This window comes from Leishmania infantum, chromosome 36 (genome assembly GCF_000002875.2).
Source record: "Leishmania infantum JPCM5 genome chromosome 36".
In the NCBI taxonomy this organism is placed as follows: Eukaryota; Euglenozoa; class Kinetoplastea; order Trypanosomatida; family Trypanosomatidae; genus Leishmania; species Leishmania infantum.
Genome location: NC_009420.2, coordinates 2277004 through 2295106, shown reverse-complemented (window position 1 = coordinate 2295106; position 18103 = coordinate 2277004). Strand labels below are relative to the sequence as shown.

Sequence of the window (18103 nt, the reverse complement as noted above, 5' to 3'; positions counted from 1 at the left end):
GGCCTCCACCTTCAGTACCGCATCCTCGAGCACCGGCAGCTCTGGCGAAGGAGACAACGACGGAGACGACGCGGTGGAGGCGCCGCGCAAGCTGCCGCGCACGGAGGAGGTGGACCATCGGCTGCGTGACTCATTCCCCAGCGGAGCAGTGACCACCGTGGCGCGATCGGTGCGGAGCGGCGCATCGATTTTGCCACCTCCGCCATCGCCGCCTGTCGGTGCGGCACGATATGGCCCCGCCTTCCCTCGCCGGCCGCCCGATGCGTGGGCTGCACCGCCGCCGCTGCCTACTCTGAGCGCGTCTGCAAAGGACATCAGTGAGATGGACGTGCGCGCCGGCTTGCGCCTCGGTGTGTTCCGCGCGGCCACACGGCTGAGCAAGGAGCAGGTGATGGACGAGATCGAGTCGGTGCGCATGACGAGCCACGTGGAACGAGTGCTTCTGGAGTCGCCTCATCAGATCGCGCTGCTCCCAGGCGTTCCACCACTGGAGCAGGAGTATGCTTGGGCAACGGTTTTCTTCTCGAGCGCCGAGGCTGCGGACCTGTGCGCGGCCCTGCTTTGTCAGCCGGGCAGACGCTCCAAGTGGGCGCGTGTGAGTATTCAGCGGCTACCCATTGTGTCAAGTCAGACGGAGCCGCACACCGCCGAGGAGGAGCAGCGTGCGCAGGTGCACGTTTACCAGATGAACGCCGTCGCGCACCGCCTGACGAAAGGGGACGGTGCCGCGCTCCTTTGCGGTGTCCACGACACCGTCCTCGCGCAGAGCGCCTATGGGTGGTGCGTTCTGTCGACTGGGGGCCTCTTTCCAACCTCGGGCTTGGCGGCGTATCTGAAACATCGCCACGTCGGCAACTTCACGGGGATCGACGTATGCGCCGACTTTGATCCGCGATGCGACGAGGACAAGTGCGCGGCTGGTGGGCAGTGCAAAGGGGTGCACCTGCGCGCTTGCGAGCAGTGGCGATTACTAGTTCCACCAGTGCTCATATCGAAAAGGGAGACCTTGACGGCCGGCACGCCGACGCTGGTGATCACCTCGCCAGCGGAGAGCGCCTGGCAGAGGGCGAGACGCAAGGATACGCTCCTCGTGATGCCGCTTCCCCCTGAAATCGATGAAGCGGCCTTTGTATACATGTTTCGTTGGTGTGACGGGTTTCAGCGCGCGCAGACGGTGCGCACGGTGGATGCTCTACGGTACGGTGTGGTGCAGTTTGCGGACGCCGCGAGTGCTCAGCTGGCGCGGCAGCAGGCCATCTCCCACTCCAATCTGCCCGTTCGCTTCGTGGGAGAGACGGCAGCCGATGCCAACAGCACTGAGTCTTTGAAAGCCTCACCGGCGGCCTCGTCGACAGAGCCCACCGGCTCTGCCACGGCGCGCCCTCCCAACAAGTCCCGCACAGCTGCGCCGAGTGGCGCTAATGCCGTGCCTGCTTCCGGTACCAGCACTGCCGCCGCGACGCACGCGCCGGATGTCCCGTTTCCGCCTCTTCCCGGCGGCTGGGAGTACGGGCTGTCGCGCCGCACGATGCAATACTACTTTCTGCAGTCGGGCAAGAAGTCGACGACATGGAAACATCCTATTACACAGGAACAGTACAAAGCCCACCGCTGACCGTCCTGGGACAATTTCATACCTCGTTTGCCTTTGGGCAGCCGGGCCGAGCAAAACGAGAGGTGCGTGGTCAAGTGGGCGTGGAGGGGAAGGGTGTAGACTGAGAGGGGACCTTCCATCTCCTCTTCCCCCGCCACTGTCCCCCCCCTTCTCCATTCCTGTGAAGCCCATTCTTTACTTCTCCATACGTGACGTTTCACCGTCTAGTTTTGTTGTGGCGGTTGTGCGGAAAGAAGCAAAAAAGAAGGCTGAAGGCAATGACGGCAGTGTGCGGATCCCCTAATGTTGATGCGCTTTCTCTCGCTCTCTCGCTATGGCGTTGCCAGTGACGCTCACCTACGTCTCCGCTGTCACCTGCGGTAATGCAGTCTCGTCCCCTCTACCTGTCTGTTTGCATGCGTGCGTGTGTGTGTGCACCTCCTCCTCATCTCTGCTCCACTCTTCTCTTCGTACGTTCGGACAGTCTCACACACGTGCACACGTCGAACCCGCCTGAACCACTTTACCCAACAGCACGCACGTTGGCGGCGCTTCGTCGACGAGTTCATGCGTATGTGAGTGTTTCCGCTCCCGCCTCTCTCTCCCTCTCTCGCACGTTTTACCGATCTTGCTCCCTGAAAATCGTACAGTAGAATACATGATCACACGCGAGTCTCTGGCGTTGACATCGTCGTTGCTCTTTTCCTTCATTCGTACCTTGCGGGTCATCTCTGTGGGTTCGCGCCTCGGCCCGTTTCCGAATTTCATCAGCGATACGGCGTGTGGCACGTTACCGTCATTGCTTTTTGGCGACACGTCGGCCGTGAGAAGCCGAAAAAGCGCAAACAACCGCACACAAACAGACACTCACGTGCCACTTGTGCTCGACGTTCGTTTCGGCTTTTAAAAGTCGCTAAGAGGCGATCTGGAGAAAAGTACTGTCGCCCTTCCCGCCTGTCTTCTTCTCTCCCCTCTCCTTGCCCCGTTTGTGGCGCTCACTGCCGTCTCACAGCTCCGCCGCGAGCCGCATCATCTTTTCCCACAACAACTCCTTCCTTCGCTTTCACTGACCGGTGGGAAACTTGCCTGCCTCACCGCCTCCCGTTGCACTCACGCTTTTGTTGGCGCCTTTTATGCGCTTTGCCCACACACCCCCGCCCCGCTCTGTGTGCGTGTGCGTGTGCGTCTATCTTGTTTTCCGCTTCCTTTCGATTGGGAGGCCCGAGAGGCTCCCAACTTCACTGTGCGCCGCACGTGGTGTTGCCGTCGGGTTCCATTGTAGCTACATTCCCCCCCCTCCCGAAAAAAAAAAACAAAGAAACCCATCTGGTTCTTCTCGTGCATCCGCTGCGTTTTCCCTTCAGGAGCTTTCCTTTGTTGTCTCGCTGCTTGTTGTCCCTGTGACTGACTCCTTCCTCCCTTTGTGGAGGGACTCCTTCGACGCTATTGGAAAGAGACGTGAGCGCACGTCGATCGAGGACGAGCGTATTGTGTGAGTGTTTAGTTTGCGTGACCGCACGTCGTATCTCTGTCAGCTGTTTCGCTCATTGAAGACGAATGTGCTGCGACCACCCGCCACGCAAGCGCAACTGGAGGTTGTACTACCTTCTTGACCTCATTTCACCGACGACGTCGCGGCAGGTTAAGTGGAACTTCCGCAAGATCACGCTACGACACCATTATTATCAGGCCTATCTTGTTCTGTACAACCGCAGTCGTAAGTACCTGTACGACTCCATCGGTGAAGATGCGTACGGCTTCCTCGCCAGCGGAACGTGGGGGCCGTTTGTCCCTCTCTTGGGAGCCGTCGGCTCCGTGATTGTATACTCGCTCGTGCTCTTAGTAGAGGTGGCGCTGCTGCTTCTCTTTTTCGTCTTGCTCGCAGCAAACGACGGTAACTACATCTCGTTGAGCTGGGCGATGATTATGCTGCCGCTCATGATCTTCGCGGCGATCATGCTGGTGGTCGCCGCCGCTGCCGTCGCGATCAACATATTGACGCCGAGGACGTACCAGGAGGGGATGTCTATGATAGATCGCCTCTCCCCCGTCGGGAACTGCCTCGCCGCTCTGAGTTACTTCTGCATTCCGTTTGTGCTGTACACCCAGATCCGGAGCGATCCTGCGTCGAAGGTGGGGCTGTACCTGACGTACATGTCTATGCCCATCGCGGGTGACATACTGTACTACACCACCTCACTCATCTGGCGCTGGCCGCGGCGGGTGCGGTTGCAGATGGAGGTGGGCAACAACCGCCCGAGCCCGGTGATATACAACGGCATTTTTGCCATGGGCTTCTTGAACATGGCCTGCGGCGTCGCGCAATGGGTACTCCTTGGCTACAAGTTGGATGGGCGAATGAGCCGCTCGTGGTACGTTATCTTTATCCCGTTTTGCTTCCGCGCTGGCCTGCGCGTGGTGGAGGCGTGCCTGCGCAGCATGATGAAGTACACCATCGGCGTCCGCTCCGAGATCGGTGTCGCGTTCGACACCGTCGGCTCCTTCTTCTCGAACGGCATGCTGCTCACTTCACTCTACTTCGTCGCCGCGCGCATCCACCGCGGCCGCGAGAGAGTTCGCCTAGCATGTGCGTTGATACCTGTCTACCTCACCCTTCTCTGGATCTTCCTCTGCCTAATGGTGACGATGGTCCTACTGCTCATCTTCTACCGCCGCCGCAGTCGTGAGGAGCGCCGTGTGAACAGGCAGTGGACACCTCCTCAGGACAAGTACGAGGAGGCAGCGAAGGTGCTGGGCGGCACGGACACCTCCGACTCCGGTCCCGCGCGCGTCTTTAAGGCATCGGAGCACGGCTGGGATGATGTGGATTCCGTCTCCACGACGTTTGCCACCTTCCCGGCCGACGTGGACGACCACGGCGGCAACGAGGAGTACGAGGATTTCGAGACGGACGAGGAGCAGCCGGTGCTCCCACAGGGGACGCCGCGGCGGTCGCAGGTGCCCTACGGCAGCCCCCGCGATCACGTCAGCGAGGCCGCCGATGCCGACAGAACACCCATCAGTGACCAGGGCAGCTCATGGAGGTACAGGGCCTCGCGACACGCGAACAGGGCGGTCCGACGTGGCGTGAGTGGCTTGTCGAGCCGCCGCGGCAGTCCGGAACGCTATACGCCGGAGGAGGCATCCGGCGTGACGGCCACCGCTGCATCGGACGAGGATGACTACACGGAGGTTACAACGTACATGAACGAGGGGACAACAGTGTCGCGCAAAGGGGGGGACTTTACGCGGTCGAGTAGCTACAGCTACACGGCCCAGACGACGTACGTAGATGAAGAGACGGATTACACAGGTCAGAGTCAGACCACCTATCACACTCGCAGCAGCTCCTACTCATCTCTATCCTCTGCCTCCTCGATCGGCAACTTCGCCGCATCTGCAGACAGGAGCGCGGAGAGGAAGAGGTAGGTGAGGATTGTGTGGGGTTGTTCAGGGCTCTCTCTCTTGCTTCGTACGCCAGTGTCACTGCCTCACGTACCTCTCCACCTTGCCAGCTCGCTCCTCGGTCGTCGCCGGTGGCGCTCTCATTCCCCGCTTGCTGTGTGCATACAAGCAGAGCACGTGCACACACACACACACACGCACGCACGCACATGCACAAATCGAGGCATGTTAGCGGAATGCCTAACACCCAGAAGAACACATAGTTTTTTGTTGTTTTGCTGTTGTTTGTATGTTTACTTCTTCCGTCGCTTCTTCATGCGTGCATCTCTCTCTATATGTGTATTTGCGTGCATCGTCTCTCCGCTGGTCTTTCTCCTTTCCCACACCACCATTAGCTTTTTTTTCTTTGCTTACTAACTAGACTACGACGGCGTGACCATGTGTGTCTGCGCTCGCTGTTTGATTCTTTGGCCATTCTCTGGTTGTTAAGGTTTCTGCCCCCCCCCCCTCTCCCCATTTCATTGTAATTAGAGATGTGCGCGCGCTTCTTCTTGCCTTTGTTTTTTTTCCCTTGTTCAGGTGCTCTGCGTCTTTTCTGCGGTCATGTTTCATGTTCTGGTCGGTTCCTCATCGTATACAGTCCAGAGGAAAAAAAAAAAGAACAGGCGATACTTGGCCATATGGGCACAAACCTCAGGCCTGCTGGAGCGCGTGTCGGTGTCGTGTTGGCGTCTGTCTGTATCTCTCTCTACACTTTTATTTGACAACGTCTTGATATGTGTGTATTTGTGTTCGTTCGCTGTCGACTGTGGATGCGTTTTCGTCTTTCCTCGTGTTCGTGTTGCTGCGTCTACTCCTATTTTCGTTGGGAGAGTGAGCGTGCGCGCTGACCGTGCCGCGTCACAGCGAGACTTCACGGTACACCTGTGTATGCGCCAGCGCGATGGCGGAGATGGCTTCAAATGCTCACACTGTGCGTGCATGTGTATGTATGTGTACTAGTGGCAGGCGGAGTTTGGCTTTGGAAGGTGAATGTCATTGGTTATACTCCACCACCCGTGTTTATCGACCCTCTCTCTGTGTCGCCCCTGCGTGTGTGCGTGCGTGTGTACCGCATCATTGTTCCTCTTGTGGCCCATGCTGACTTTGCCCAGCTTGTTCTCTCGACGCAGGCCAATGTGCCCCGGTCTTCTTCGTCTGTAGAGTCTTGTGAGGGATGCACCAAGCAACCTATAGATACATCAGTGAATCAGGTGTGTGCTAGTGCACACGGGTTTAGGCTCACCCTACGGTGCATTGAGATTCGTTACCTCGCGGCTCTGTTACTTTTTTGCGAGGAAAAATACACTCGTTACGCCTGCCCACTCCCGGTCACGCCTCCTTCACGTGCTGGACGCTTCTCCAGAGCGTTGCGCGAACGAGTGGACACGTCGCCGGAAAGGCTCATTCAACAACGTGGCGGGCGTCTCCTGCCTTGCAGGTTATACGTCTTCGCTCGAAAATGCGCGTTTGTCTACCGTGACTGATCGCTTTCACCTCCTCCTTTCACGCTCCCTTCTTCTCTTGTCCATTATGACACCACCGAACCAAACTGCTTGGGGCGTCGCTTGCGCCGTCAAACTCTTCCCCGTGGGAACTCTCTTTCTTTCGCATGATGGGCTGCTACCTTCTCTTTTCGTCGCGCCCCCCCCCCGCCTCCCCCCCGACACATCGCACACATCCCACTCTCTCTTCTGCGTCGCTTCATGCCCTGGTCCCTCTTTCCCTCACGCACACGCACGCACTTACAAAGGCAATGGCACTCAACGCTCTCCTGCACACCTTTTGTAGCTCTATCTCTGTTCATGCACGGCACACACACACACACAAGTATAATCAGAAGCAGACACGTACACACCTCTATGGCGATCGCCCTTCTCATTGCAGTTTCTCCAAAATAGAAAGCGGAACGCCAGCAGGCTTCTCTTTTTTTTTTGGGCGGGGGTTCTCACTCTAGCTACGCGCAGTGTGATCGCTGCATTTCTGCACGGTCCCTGTCTTCTGCGCAGCCCATCTTCCGTGATCTTGCCTTCTTCCGCCGAGCCATCAACCCTGTCTCCCTCGCTTCCTCTGCTCATTGGCGCTTTCGCTCCTTCTTAGACAGCCCCAGTCAAAATGAGGTCAGCGTCGACCATGTGCCAGCGGTGGCCCCAGCACACGAACATCGCGCAGGACAACCAGGCCCACCACAAGCCGCTGATCCAGCGATTTGTCCGTGATGGAACGAACCCGCGCCCTCAGCTGCGCTTCTTACTGCACTCCCCCGACTCGAAGTTCCCGGTCTGCGTCGCATGCCACCGCGGTGACTGGCGCAACTACGTCGAGAACACGCTCGAGGCTGTGGAGAGCTGCATCCAGATGGGGGCTGACATAGTCGAAGTCGATGTCTGGCGCACAAGTGACGGCGCGCTCATCCTCATGCACGACGAGACGCTCGACCGTACAACGAATGGTAAAGGTAGAGTGTGCGATCACACTCTTGCCGAGGTGCGTGCGCTGCGTCTGAAGGACGGACTTGGCAACATGACGGAGTTCACGGTGCCGACGGTGGAGGAGGTGCTACTCCTGGCGAAGGACCGCGTCATCCTCAACTTGGACAAGGCCGACGTCTACCTGGATGAGCTCTACCCTCTGCTCGTGAAGACGGGGATGGTGGAGCAGACGATTCTAAAGTCGGAGATTCCCTTCGATGAGCTGTGCAAGCGGTACTCTGCGGATTTGCTCAACCGTGTTATTTTCATGCCCATTTTGAATATCACGGACACCACAACGTACGAGAGCATCGACCGCGCCTTTGCCGCCAACCACGCCCTGTATGAGGTGAACTTCGAGAAGGAAAATGCCGACATGCTGCAGTACATTCGAAAGCTCGCCAAGAACTCGGGTGCGGCGCTGTGGATCAACACCATTTGGCCGACCACCTGCGGCGGTTACAGCGATGACCACGCGCTGCGTGACAAGGACGCGAACTGGGGCTATGTGGTTGAACACATCGGGGCCGGCATCATACAGACAGACCGGCCTGCGATGCTGCTCGCGTACCTCCAAGAGCGTGGCTGTCGCTAAGACGGTGGCCCGCGGAGACACCAACACCCTTGCAGTTACCATGCAGCTTCCAGGCCTCTTCGAGGACGCGCACGCTCTTTATGGCACCGTAGGAGATACAAAAAAGAAGGAAAGAGATCATCAAGGTAAACCTCTGTGCTTTTTTTTCAGCGTCATCTCGTCTCTTTTTTCGCCTTTTTCTGCTCGACTGCGTGATGTCGCCGGCGCGTTTTGTTTCCGTTTTTGTATTTGCGTGTGGTCGCATGCTCTCTTTCTTCGTCAAGTTTCTTCACCCTCGCCTCCAACTTCCCTACCAGCCCCGTCGGGCCGTCTTTGCTCTTTGCTGTCCGTACGCGCAGATGCGGTTTGGGGTGCATGCGTGCCCGTGAAGCTCAAACATATATATTTATATACACACACACGCACACACAGATTCACCACAGCAACGCACCGTAGCAGTGGATGTGACGGATGATGGGTGCACACCATCCAACCGTGAAGGGATACCGATTGGAAAACGAATGAGCGGCGGTATACGTCAACGGGTGACCCGCAAAGAACACACCAGCGATGGTTCTTTTCCTTGCTTGCTCGTCAAACGCATCGCTCTTTCCACTCTACACCAACCGCACTCCCTCAGCAGTGTTACGTTTTCGGTCTTTTCCTTTTTGTGTGTGTGACTTTTTCACTGCTCCCTTATCTTATTTTTTTTTGGGGCTACCTTTTTCGTGTGTTTTGTGTGCTGCTCTCTCGTTTCGGCACATCCGCGTTGTCGATCCCGTGAGGAGCTCTCTGCTTGTAACCCCTCTTCCCCTACACCGGCCCGCCGATACACACACACACACACACACACCTCCTCCTCACATCTCAAACGTTGTGCGCGCAACACATGAGAAAACACGACCATGAGGGGACAAAAGGGGAGAGATAGCAAAAGAGAGCAAGAGAGAGGGAGAGAGCACACGACCAGATGAAACGAGAGGACGGCGGCTGTGCATGTTGCGGATCCCTCTCCCACTTTTGTTGTTGCTGTTTTCGTCTCTTACTTGTCATATTGTGTCGGTGGCCCTGTGTCTGTCTCTTTCCCGCTTGCCTTGTTGGTTTTTCGTTTCTATGTTTGCTGCGTCTCCTCCTCTTGTCTCGCTCGCTCTGTTTGTGTGTGTACACATAGATGCAGAAGACGAGGAGGTTGTTCACACACACACACACACATACACACATTGAGCGAGAGAGAAGAAGGGCACAACAAGAGGGGTGCGCAACAAAAACAAGTTGCTCGAAAATAATAATAATAATAGGCACACGGCACGCACAAGAAACGTAGTAATACGAAGAACAGCCACAGAGGTGACAGCCGCGCCACGATACGCCCCTTTGAAGAAGCGGCAACTGCCTCCGAAAAAAGAAAAGAAGGCCGATGATTTGATCCTGAGCAAAAACCAACTCGACATATGTGGGAAGGAGGGCGGAAAGTGATGCAGCGGCGGTAACGCAGAGAGTGTAATCGCATTTTGGGAGTTGTCCCTTCTCGCCCTCCCTCTGCCTCCGCCGTGACTCTGTCTCTCTGTGTAGCTCCGCCTGTTTGCACGCATACACAACTGTGCACAATGCACACTGGTGAAGTATGCTGATCCTCTGGTTCTATTTTGTTGGAGAGTTTTCCCCATCACCTGAAGTGTCGCAAGGAGAGAGGAGGGAGGGGGGATCACCAAAACCGAGGTGGTTGCGTTTTTGTCTTGTGCTGCAAAGAATCTTCGCGTTCCTTGAAAAGTTACGAAGTAACGGTGCAGACATGCCGAAAAGAAGCCAGAGTAGAAGTGTGGAAGCTTCCGGCACACTTTTCGTTTGCCTCGTCCCATTTCGTGTTGCGCCCCTTTCGCTCACTTGTTGGCCTCGTTCCTATCCATCCCTCTTAGTGTGCCTGCGCGCCGTCCTTTTTGGGTTCGAGTGCTCGAGCCGCTCTTTTCGTTTCCTCCTCCCTCTTCTGTCGGTCTCTCTGCGGTGTTAGGGTGATTCTGAGGCTGCCTTCCGTGACGGCAAGTTTTGGCTCTCAGAAAAAAACGCAAGCAAGCGTCATGGGGCGGGGGAGGGGGTGCATAGAGAGCAGACTACAGGAGTCCGAAAAGGGTCGGAATAGGTGAACAGAATGCCTCGGGATCCATGTCCATGTGTTTCGCCTTCTCCATAACCTTTGCGTTTCGACGAGCATGTGGTCGTATGGTGCAACAGCGGTATATGCCATGGGGCTCTGCGCGCATATGTGCTGCCTTATTCGTCATAGAGTGGACACGATGGACAAAAGGCCGATATATATAAAGGCTCGATCCCGTCGCGTTCTTTTCAAACTAGGAACAGGACCGAGTGCGCGAGAGAAAGGGGACAGCAGCGGAAAAGATATCGAAAGAGAAGGGAGGAGAGAAGAAGTCTAAAGCCATGGAAAGAACAATTTCGACGATCGAGAGCGAGACTTGCGGAACAATAACAAAAAGAAGCCGGTCCTGCGTTGTGATGTCATCTACTTGACACATGCCAGCCTCAAAAAAAAATGCTTTTTTTTTCTTTTGGTAATGGCCTCTCGGTGGCGTTCTTGTTTTTTTTTGCTCTTTGTTTCTCCTCCTTCCGGATATGCCGTGCTCTCCTACGGTTTGCCTTCTGCTCCATCCCTCGACGCTAGCAGTCTCTCGCAATTTTTTGTTGCTCTTGCTTGTGGGGCTGGCACTTTTGTGTCTGTGTGTGGATTCGCAGGATGGCCACCTGGCCGCCCTTCTCTCGTCCACGCAACACGCATCGCTCCAGGTCTCTGGCGTTTCCGGCCAGAGATGAGGACCGGCAACCACGCGAGCGCTTGGTCGATGAATTGGGCATTTGTATTGGTGTGCTGGTGCCGCCGAAAAGCAGAAGAGGAGGCGAGAAACGCGCCCAAAACTCTACACTGAGCGGCGCAGGAGTAGAGCGCAATCAATGGCCTGCCCGTTGAGCACGCGCTCTTTTTCATCTCCTACCGCGAGCCTTCCGTGCAAACCGTGTGCTGATTTTATCAAGTGCACGCTCTCTTCCTCATCTTTGGTGCTCTTCGTGTTTCCCTTCCTTTTGTTTTTCCTTGTTCTTGACGCCGAGAAACACTTTTTCGCTTGTCCTACTTCCCTTCATGATGCATACGTGTTGCGCCAATCAGCACTCTCCTCCCTGCCACCCGGTCCAAGAACCAGTGATCAAAAGTCGTCGCCGTTGTCAAGGGAAGAGGTTTACATCACCGGAAAGTCGCCTTTTCGTTGCCCTCCTCATTCTTGCTCTATTCACGCGCGATGGCCCGTTCAACCGAGTGAACGTGACCAAAGTGGGCTTGGACCGCATGTCGTTTCTCCCTCAGGCTTGTTTGCCTTTCATTTCCTTTCTTGGGGTATTCAGTCTCGCCTACGGCCCTGATAACAGGAAGGCACCCCACAAGGGCGTCAGCGTGTTGCACATTCTCTCTCTGTCTCTCTGTGCGTGTGTGTTGGAGGGGGGAGAGAGCCACGCAGCCCCTCCCCCTAACCCTATCCCTCTGCCGAATGCCGAGCCACGTCTGATGGGCGACAAGGTCAGGTACCTACGGCGCAGGGAAAGTCTGAGCGATGCATCGCTGCGGATGTCGGCGGGTCAGGTCGTGGACGGCGTGGTCGCCGAAGCGACCTGCGGCAGGGAAGAGGCTCGCAGGATCCACATGATGGGTAAAGCGCGAACGCCACTCGAGCGTGCACCCCATCCCCTGGCCCCTTACACCACCTACTGGTCAGGGGAGCCGGAGTGCCACCTCCGAGGGGATGCATCGTGTGGCGACCGACATGAGCGGTGAGGCTCTGGGGCGGCTGCTTAGAGCTGGAGGCAGGTGTCGCGCTCAGATGTGCGGGGCGGGGTTCCTTGAAAGGATAGCATGCAGCTCATCTCTCGCTCGATGACCGAGCAGAGGTGGTTGAAGGGGAAACAAAGTGCCCGATTACGTGGCTGCCTGTTGTTGATTGCAGGTCGGTTGTAGCTTGTTTGCTGCCGGGCATGGGTGGTTTCTTGTTTGTTTTTGTGTACTTTCCCTCCCTCCTGATGCTCTACTTGCCTGTTGCGCTTCCTCTGTGTGTGTGCGTGTGTGTGATGTATCTCTCTGTTGCCGGTTTCACGTGTCGGTGCCTGCCCTCTTGCTAGCCTTTCCCCTGTCGCTGTTTCTTTGGCACGGCGCTTATCGTGCTTTTTCTTTGGTGTTTTTCCGTGTGTCCGTTGTTGTATGTACTTCTCCCATTGGGTTATTTGTTTTTCGTGCTCTGGGGGGGTGGGGGGCGGTGTAAGGAAGGGTCTGTCTTCTTTACTCCTTCCCCTCACTCCCTTTTCTTGCCCTTCGAGGATGCCAGCCCCAGCGAAACGAATGAAAACGACAGCCGCCAGAGAATAGGTCGCCAAACGCCTCGCCGCGAAAGGGAAAACGAAAAAAAAAGGGGCCAAAGTCGAAGCAAGAAAAGAAGAACGCAGCTTGCATTCGAAAAGAGATCGAACCAGTAAAAAAAACGGTGACGTGAAGATTGATGGGAAGACGAGTTTTTCGTGTGCTTGGCATACTGGGCCTGCCTTAAACATTCTTTTTTCGCGGCTCTCTTCCTCCTCAAGCACATGACGCGCAGTCGTCTTTCGGCTGTATTCGTTTCTGTCTCCGCCTCTGCCTCTCTCGGGGTTTCTGTTGTTTCTCCTCTTCCCCTCTCTCTGCCCAAGACGGCACGGGAGAACGGGTCTGTGAGTCGATTGCCCATCTTTTTTCCGCGCTGGCCTGCACGATGGCTTCTCTGTGCTGCATGGGATGCATGCATGAAGTGGGTTCGCTGCTGCAGTTCCTGTTTTTTGAGGACGCGCCCTTTTTTCCCTCTTCTGCATCCTCTCTTCCTCAACGGAACGCGGTAGACACGCACGCACACAACCACAGGCAACATACCAAAGGTAAAGGTATGAGGATCGCTGTGGGCGCTCTCCGTCTTTGAAAGCGAGTGCACAGCTCGGCTGCTCCTCCTCAGTGATTCACCGAGTTTATTATACGCCCACCCTCGTGGTATGCTGCGAAATGAAATCCGCAACAACAGAACTGTGCTTTTTTTGCCGTTTTTTTTTGTTTTGTGAGTTTTGCCCTTCTCTCTCTCCTTATCCATCTTGCTCACGACTTCATGCCGCCCCTCACCGAGCGCCGATACGAAGGGTAAAGTGAGTGCCGACGCCGACCCCAGATGGAAGCGCACAACGCATCTTACTCGATGCACTCCGTGTGCTGGCGCATACATGTGTGTACGTGTATTCATTATATTCTGTGGTCAGGTGCATCTCTCCTCGTATCTTGTCGGCGGCTCGCACATGTTTAACGGTTTTGTTCATGTTTTTGGCAGACTCGTGAGACGTGCTGTTCCTTTTTTTTTTTCCTTTTTTTTTCGTCTCTGCTTTTATTGTGTGCACCTCCATGCGTTAATACATATATATATATATGATGGACTCTTGGCGTTTCACTTGTTTTGTTGTCCTCCGTTTCGCTGTTGCCTTTGTGGTGGTTTTGTTCATCAGCTTTCGTGGTAGCACAACATCCGTTACGCGCGTCCGGTACGTGTGCTTCTTTTCTCCCTTTCTTTTCTGAACTCTTCCTCGCGTGGGCGCCTCCACCTCACCCACAGCTTCGCCGGCATCTGCAGAGTGCCATCTCTGGGAGGTACTGGGAGCGCAGTGGGTCGGCGAAGACGAACGCGGGAGAAAATGCAAGCCATAGCATGCACCGTAGACGTGTTGTCTCTCTAGGATGTGTCTTCTGCCTTGCCTTCTGAGGATTGTGAGGCGACCAGTTTTCACCCCCCTCCCTCACGCACACCCCATTCCTTCCCCTTCTGCAGTTGCCTCTGGAATCCACGTCGACGCTGTGTCGCTCCTCTATTTTGCCTCACGCGTGCCTCTCGGCTTATATGTGGGCCACCTTTTCCGTGTCTCCGTATGTGCACGTACATGTCAGATGCGTAGTTTCACACGCGGTCTTTCTCTTTTTGGGACACGGGCACGCATCTGCTCCCCCTCCCGCCGGAGAGACGCGCACACTCACGCGCTAGTGAGATCATGTGGTGAGGATAAGTGGAGGGTGCAGCACACGCGGGGGATTCGCTTTGTTTTTTTTCTTCGCGTCCCTCTCCGTCGGCGACCGGTGCTCTCCCTCTTTTTTGTGATTGTGCTGTGCATTCCCTTTCACTGTTCATTTCTTTTTTTCCGTTTGGCTTCACGTTTCCCCCTCCCTTTGTTGCCGTTTTGCAGGGAAAGCCTTTTGCCGCCTCCCTTATCCTTTCTCCTGCCTCATGTGACGTTTTCTTGTTTTGTTCTCGTGCGCGTTCCCGTTCTCCTTCAGCTTCCCGTTGAGTCGTTGGCCTTTAGGTTTCCTTTGCCCTTTTCTTCCCTCATTCCACACACCCACTCCCATCCTCGGGCGCACTCAGCGTGTTTATCATGGGTCGGTGTTTCTTCCTGTTTTACAAAATCCCCTCCGAAACAACAAAGAGGGAGAGCAGGGAATGCTAGCAGCAACGAGCAACTTGCTCTGAGTCTTTTCCTTGCTTCCTCCACACTTGTTTTTGCTGCCGGGGTGTACCGACGAGTGAGACAGACACGCTCCCTTCTGCATAACGGCACGCATGAATTCCGTTGTCTTTCTTTCCCCCGTTCTGTTGGTCGAGTCACCTAGGCAGGCACCCAGCGCTTTCCACTTGTGTTTCGTTCGTGGGGATGTGATGGCAGTGCTCTGAGAAGATGTCTAATCCAATCATCCACGCAATCACAGCTGGCAGAGCGGCCTCCCGCAGCGAAGTAGTTGCTGGTATGAGGAGGGGGAGAGCAGACAGAGGCGCCGGTGCCCTTTCACCGGCTGAACGGATTCCGATCAGCCAGCGTGCTACTTCCCTCCCCTCCCCACATCTCTGCCGCCGTGGCTGCTGCTGAGGGTAGACGTAGTGCTCCGTGCTCGCGCCGGCTCCTTTCGTAACGCTGTCGTCTCGCTCGCCCCCCCCCCCCGCTGCGCCCTCCCCCGCCTCACTCTCTCGTCCGCAAAGCGCATGCTATAGTTTCAGGTCACGCATACGCCTGCGGTCGAACAGGGAAGGCGAATGATGCTATCGTGCGCGGTTGATTGGCATCCTCGCCCGTTCAGGGCGAACTAACAAAGTTTCGACAAGCAGCGGCGCATGCACACTGAAATCCCCCGCCGGACATCATCTGGCACCAATAGGGTGCGCACCCCTGCTGCTGCCGTGAGAAGATGTGTGCGTGCGCCATCTCCCTCTGGGAGCGACAAACGTATATTTACCTTTGTGCTATATAGATGTTGAGTGCCGACTTGGCTATGAATGTTGAGTGTCGCTCCTCACTCCGTTCATTCTTACACGAAAAGGTTTCTCGCATGGTGTATGTGTGTGTGCGATCCTCTCCCTCTCTGTCTCGACTATGCTTCTCTGTTCGAGTCTCCAGGTTCTTTTTTTTTTCGTATTTTCCTACACCTGCAACCCTCCCCTCCTCCCGACTTTGGTTTACGCTTGTGTGCCCCCGTCACTATCGCACAGCATCTCCGTGTCTGCGTTGCTTAAGCGCTCTTTTCCTTTCTATTCAGTGGTGTGCTTGCTGGCTCTACTTTAACGGCGTTGCTTTTCATTGTGGTTACTTGTTTCCTCCTCGTCCGTCCGCCCTCCTTTCTTCAGGTTCCGCGGGTCTGTCTCTTTGCCTGACCCGCTCTGTATGCGGGGACACGCAACCGCTGCCCTCCCCCCGCGAAAAAGCGTTATCGAGCCAATGGAGCGCGTCGTTGTTGTGTTTGCAGCTCTCCCACAGCCAATTTTTTTTGTGAAAGCCAAACAAAAAAGGGACACATATCCGCGCACCGTGGAAAAAGCGACAGCGGAAAGGCGCAGCAACGGTGGCAGACTCCAGCATGCCAGCGAAGAAAAACGTGATGTGAGCAGGCTTCCTCCGTTGACCCTGTCATGGAGGCTTTTATGAGACTCGATAGGGGGGGGGGACGGTGGAGGAGAAGGGAGGGGTGGGGGGCAAAGAAGACAAACGAGCTGTACAAGCTACCATGACTCGTGTGCTTTTCCGACATCATGGCCACCTCCCTTGCCTACGCTGTACATCGCGCCCCCTTGCTCCTTGACGAGGCGTGTGACCCAGCAGATGTGATCTTTCTTTGATTTGACGCCGATGGGTACCTCTCTTATTTCGACCCTTAACCAATTCACTTTTCTCTCCACTCCTCCGCTGCAGGCTTCACTGAGGAACTTCCGGCAGCCTCGGCCTCCTTGCCGTACCGAGGCAAAGCACAGACAGCGCACCGAGACTGCATGCTCACAGAGACAGGAAGTTCAAGTGAAAGCGCACACGGAGCAGACAGCCAAGAAGCTACTTGTGTCGCTTCGCTCCTTCACGATTGTCTGCCCTGCTCCCTTTTTTGCCCTTAACGCACCTCTTTCTATGGCTTATCCCCGTTTTTGTGAAATGACAGAGCCCGCGTGCAGCAACCCCGTCCGCGCTGCCTTGCGCTTCTACGCAGCACAGGGGACCGAAGGTACTGCGGATTCAGCAGCTGATCCGACGCATCAGCTGGCGGTAGCGCATTCTGCTCCGTCGCCGTCTGCCGATGCGATGCAGGCGGCGCTGGAGGCTTTCATAAACAGTCGCGAGGAGGACGCAGTGAGCTTCGTCGCAGGCTTCTTGCACCTGACCCCAAGTGACAGAGTGACCGCGCTTGCGAAGCTCGAAGCCCGTGAGGAGGTCTCACCTGCTGGTGACGCAGCGGCAGGGAATGAGCTGTCGGAGACACGCATGCCAGCTGCCACATGTGCAGAGCAGCTCCGACGTCTGCAGCAACACGAACTGCAGGCAAAGCAGCTTGCGCTGGTCGAGCGCCTCTCCGGAGAAGCCCAGAAAGCGAATCATGACTATCACTCCGTGAAGACTCGCACACATTCATTTGCGAGCGGGCAGCGCCCACTGGACGACGATACATCAGCGGCACCCGCGGGCGTAAAGTCGTCCCCCACCAGGAATGGCGACGCAGAAGGGCTGGAGACGATCGAGTTAGACGAGGGCACGCGCACCGGCATCCTCGTCGCATTCATAGACACGGGTGTGACGGAAGTCTCAACCCACTTCGACAACTTCTTTGACGTGGCCGCTACCCCACTCGCTCCTCTGGTCAGCGCTCAAGGTGAGGCGCGCGACGGTGTGCCGACCCCGTCGGCGCCACGCATCCTTCCGACGTTAGACAAAATACTGGGCTTGGATACCGAGGAGGTGGAGGACCCCACTAAACCTCCATCTGGGAAGTCCTGTCTTTCGCAGACGGCGGACGCTAGCGACACCGGTGCCCTCATGAATGCGTTCGAGCACCGGCCTCAGAGTCGACGTGAGAGGGATGTCTCCAGCCCGACCTCCTCCATCGAGAGCGTTGCACTGCCTGGGCTGGAAGATGCTTGTGTGAACTTGGACGGTCCTCGCGAAGCCTCTCGAGACACAGAGAACGTCGAATTTGTTTCCAAGCTCCACGAGGTTATTGCGGAGAGAGATAACTGCGTGCAGCCCTTCACTTTGGATCCCCTCTTCGACTACGACGCCGACATCCTCGGCGAGGCATTCTGCACCGGCGCCGCGTGGCGGAGCGACTGAGGCTCTCGGGGAACCCCACGCAATCTCTTGTCTGAACCGCACACGCGGCGACTTGTCGAACTCACAACAGCAGGGAAACCAAGCGGTGAGGAAGGACTTCTCCGCTGCCGGGACTTTGTACACTAGCACCTCCGCCCCCCTTCTTCCCCCTCTGTTTCTCTTTCTTGCAGCACAACAGAAGACAGAGAAGATAAAAGCTGCTAGAAGACGAAGTCCGTGATGACTGAAGTTGTTTGCCACCAACGACACCACCGCCGTTGGAGGGTGGATGCACCTCTAGCGACGAGCGATGCATGCCTCTCGATGGCAAGTCTTCTGCTCTCTGTTGCTTGC

The 18103-nt window shown here is 56.1% G+C and overlaps 4 protein-coding genes across 4 annotated transcripts; all 4 read left to right on the top strand.

Moving 5' to 3' along the window:
- Window positions 1-322: 322 nt before the first annotated feature.
- LINJ_36_6240 (hypothetical protein, unknown function) lies at window positions 323-1615 on the top strand (the record flags this gene model as incomplete). The annotated part of the gene is made up of 1 exon (XM_001469943.1): window positions 323-1615. The coding sequence occupies one exon, from the start codon at window positions 323-325 to the stop codon at window positions 1613-1615; it is 1293 nt and encodes a 430-aa protein (XP_001469980.1).
- Window positions 1616-3151: 1536 nt separating this feature from the next.
- On the top strand, window positions 3152-5023 carry LINJ_36_6230 (conserved hypothetical protein; the record flags this gene model as incomplete). Its single annotated transcript, XM_001469942.1, has 1 exon — window positions 3152-5023. One exon carries the CDS (start codon window positions 3152-3154, stop codon window positions 5021-5023), a length of 1872 nt encoding a protein of 623 aa, XP_001469979.1.
- A 2130-nt stretch (window positions 5024-7153) lies between these two features.
- LINJ_36_6220 (putative glycerophosphoryl diester phosphodiesterase) lies at window positions 7154-8104 on the top strand (the record flags this gene model as incomplete). The annotated part of the gene is made up of 1 exon (XM_001469941.1): window positions 7154-8104. The coding sequence occupies one exon, from the start codon at window positions 7154-7156 to the stop codon at window positions 8102-8104; it is 951 nt and encodes a 316-aa protein (XP_001469978.1).
- An 8496-nt stretch (window positions 8105-16600) lies between these two features.
- LINJ_36_6210 (conserved hypothetical protein) lies at window positions 16601-17770 on the top strand (the record flags this gene model as incomplete). The annotated part of the gene is made up of 1 exon (XM_001469940.1): window positions 16601-17770. One exon carries the CDS (start codon window positions 16601-16603, stop codon window positions 17768-17770), a length of 1170 nt encoding a protein of 389 aa, XP_001469977.1.
- Between the last annotated feature and the right edge of the window lie 333 nt (window positions 17771-18103).